At 56.9% G+C, this 3281-nt stretch overlaps 1 protein-coding gene across 1 annotated transcript in view; it reads right to left on the reverse strand.

Annotated features, from left to right (window-relative positions):
* Window positions 1-3281, reverse strand: part of LRRC43 (leucine rich repeat containing 43) — a 34668-nt gene that overhangs the window by 1925 nt on the left and 29462 nt on the right. Inside the window, exons 8-11 of the mRNA XM_011948499.1 lie at window positions 1655-1796; window positions 1326-1454; window positions 1055-1243; window positions 655-688 (exon numbers count right to left, since the gene is read on the reverse strand). Of these exons, the coding sequence (XP_011803889.1) occupies window positions 655-688; window positions 1055-1243; window positions 1326-1454; window positions 1655-1796 (494 nt within the window). The remainder of the gene's footprint in view (window positions 1-654; window positions 689-1054; window positions 1244-1325; window positions 1455-1654; window positions 1797-3281) is intronic.

Genomic DNA, 3281 nt, shown 5'->3' on the forward strand with positions numbered 1-3281 from the left:
GGCTAATTTTTGTATTTTTAGTAGAGATGGGGTTTCGCCGTGTTGGCCAGGCTGGTCTCGAACTCCTCACCTCAGGTGATAAACACGCCAAAGTGCTGGGATTACAGGCGTGAGCCACCACGTCGGGCCTGTTTCCACTTTTCAGCTTCAGCATGATGGGTTGCTCTGCTATGATCGGGCCTCGTGCTTTTGCAGCCACCTCCCACGGCTCTCCCTGTCTCCTTTCTCTCCCTCCCGGCTGGATGTTCTTTCTGAACCTCAAACCTGAGACGCACCCGTTTCAGATGCTTCTGCAGCTCCCCCCAGGACAAGTCCAGGTCCCTTTTACAGCAAATGAGGGCCGACGGCCTGAAGCTGGAGGCAGATACCTCGGAAGCAGATGAACCCCAGGCAGCCCCAGCTCCAAGCCCTTGCCCCCCATGGCTCTACCACAGGTGCCTTCCCCACCCACGCCACAACCCACACAGGCCCTGTGGTCTGAGGGCTGCAGAGAAGAAATAACAACACTGGATCCTAAGCGGGATGTAGCCTCTCCCCAGGCCAGGCCAGAATCTACCATTCCCCACCCTTCTGTTCCTTTGGCCACCACCAGGGCTGGCTCTCGGCAGGTCCTACTGACACTCCCTGCCCTCAGTCACCACCATCGGCACTCACCTTTTTTGGCAACTTTCTTAATCTTCTTTGAATCCTGAGAGAAAGAACCACAAAACAAGATGCTTACTGGAGAGGGGAGGTGCTGGAGAAGGAGTGTCTCTGGGGGCCCACCTCCTCCAAGACATCTGACAGGTCCAGGAAGGCGGGGGTCTCCTGGTGAGGGTGCCTGCCCCAGCCCACCCCCGAGGGGAAGGCTGCTGACTGGGCCAAAGTCCATGGAGGCGCCCTCTGTGCAGGCGGCAGCACCAGCAGCCTGGCTGGCTGCATGACCCAGGGAAAGGCCCTCCCCGCCACCTCCTCCCCATCCGGTGACCTAGGCCCTCAGCCCTTGCTTGCCCGCAGGGTTCCGGTGGGGAGGGCGAAGGCAGAGGTGGAGGATGTGGCTGGGGCCCGGCTGTACCCTGGCCAGCGTCAGCCTGTCCGATGTCAAGGTGCGGACCATGCCGAAGTTGCACACAGTGGACACCAGGGGCTCCCCGGCAAGCAGGGGCTCCAGGATCACCAGGCCCCGGCCCAGCACCTGGAGGATAGGGGGGTCCTGCCGGAGCTCCTTGGGCGGCTCTTTCTTCTTCTTCGGCACCTTCCACTGCTGCTAGGGGAGGACAGGAGGGTGGGACATGTCGAGGCAAGGATGTGGCCAGGCTGCCCTCCCCAGCACCAAGGCCCAGTACCTTGGCCGGCTCTTTCTCTCCTTGCCCCTTCCTGTCTTTCTCCTTCCCTTTCTTGTCTTTCTCCCCCTTTCCTCTCTTGGCAGACAGGGGACTGTCAACAGCAGGTAGCACCACAGGCCAGGAGAGAATCTAGGGGGAGGAGAGAATCCTCGAGTGAGCAGAGGCCCAGGTGGGCTGCCTGGGGTCGCCTCTCCCTCACCCTTTCTGGAGCGGCGCTGAGACCTCATCTAACCAGGGAGCGGGGCTCCCACGGGGGATGGCCCGATGGGAAGAGGAACAGGGCAGAAGTGCAGCCTGCGGACGGCCGGGCGCTGACTCTGCCTGCCCACCTTCTCCTCCACGATGGTCACAGTGGTCCCTGCCAGCAGGAAGGCCTTCAGTGGCACCAGGTCCCTGAGAGAGTGCTGCATCTCGTAGCTGCACGGGATGACCTCAGCCCAGGGCTTGTGGGTGGTGCTGAAGAGGACGGTCCTTGGGGAGGGAGAGATGAAGACGTGGGTGCCGTCAGCCAGGGGCTGTGGCCGGGGACCCAGAACAGGACTGTGAGGGGACATCCGAGGAGACCATGAGCATCGAAGCCCACAGACAGCGTGAGGCGGGGCCCGGCTGCCACCAGGCAGGGCAAGGGCACCAGAAGGCCAGAAAGGAATGTGGCCACAGAGGAGACAGCAAAACAAAGGTGCGTGGAGCCCTCCTTCAGAGGCAGGACCGCCCTGAGCAACTGACGGAAACCAACCACAATGCACCAAGAGTTGTTTGTGAAGAGTTCAGCCAAGGGCTGAGCGTGGTGGCTCTGGCTTCTAATCCCAGCACTTTGGGAGGCCAAGACGGGAGGATCATATGAACCAAGGAGTTCGAGAGCAGCCTGGGCAACATATCGAGACCCTGTTTCTACAAAAAATAGACACATTAGCTAGGCGTGGTGGCACATGCCTGTAGTCCCAGCTTGAGGTGGGAGGATTGCTTGAGCCCAGGAAGTCAAGGCTGCAGTGAGCCGTGTTCATGCCACTGCACTCGAGCCTGGGCAACAAAGTGGGCCCTCCTACAGGAAAAAAAAAAGCAGAGGCTGGATGGGGTGGCTCATGCCTATAATCCCAGCACTTTGGGAGGCCAAGGCAGGCGGATCACGAAGTCAGGAGATCAAGACCATCCTGGCTAACAGTGAAACCCCGTCTCTACTAAAAATACAAAAAATTAGCCAGGTGTGTTGGCATGTGCCTGTGGTCCCAGCTACTCAGGAGGCTGAGGGAGGAGAATTGCTTGAACCTGGGAGGTGGAGCTTGCAGTGAGCTGAGACAGGGCACTCCAGCCTAGGTGACAGAGTGAGACTCCATCTCAAAAAAAAAAAAAAAAAAGCAGAAACAATTCCAGCCTAGCCCCAGGCTCCAACACAGAGGCCACCGGAGTTTCCTAAGTCTCAGAACACCATGGCAATCCTGAAGCAGCATCCCACTCGGGAAGTGATTTAACATAAATTGTTCTACCAACTGGATCACAGCATGAAGGAGAATTAATAATATACTCCAACAAATTTAAAGTATGTCCAAGTTGAATGTTAATAGAAACCAGAAGAAAATAGAATAAATAACTTATTTCATCACTGAGGATGGAGAACATTTTCCCTCCAAGATAAGTAGAGACCAAGTTGCCAACTGAAATATCACAGCAGGTAAAGCCCAGTAAATTAACGAGGGCTTGTAAACTGTGAAAAACCAAGTGTTACAAGGGAAACGTAAAAACCGTGAAACTAGGCCGGGTGCGGTGGCTCACACCTGTAATCCCAGCATTTTGGGAGGCCGAGGCGGGCAGATCATCCTGGCCAACATGGTGAAACCCTGTCTCTACTAAAAATACAAAAATTAGCTGGGCGTGGTGGCAGGTGCCTATAATCCCAGCTACTCAGGAGGCTGAGGCAGGAGAATCACTTGAACCTGGGAGGCAGAGGTTGCAGTGAGC

This window comes from Colobus angolensis, unplaced genomic scaffold (genome assembly GCF_000951035.1).
Source record: "Colobus angolensis palliatus isolate OR3802 unplaced genomic scaffold, Cang.pa_1.0 Scaffold28, whole genome shotgun sequence".
NCBI classification, from domain to species: domain Eukaryota; kingdom Metazoa; phylum Chordata; class Mammalia; order Primates; family Cercopithecidae; genus Colobus; species Colobus angolensis.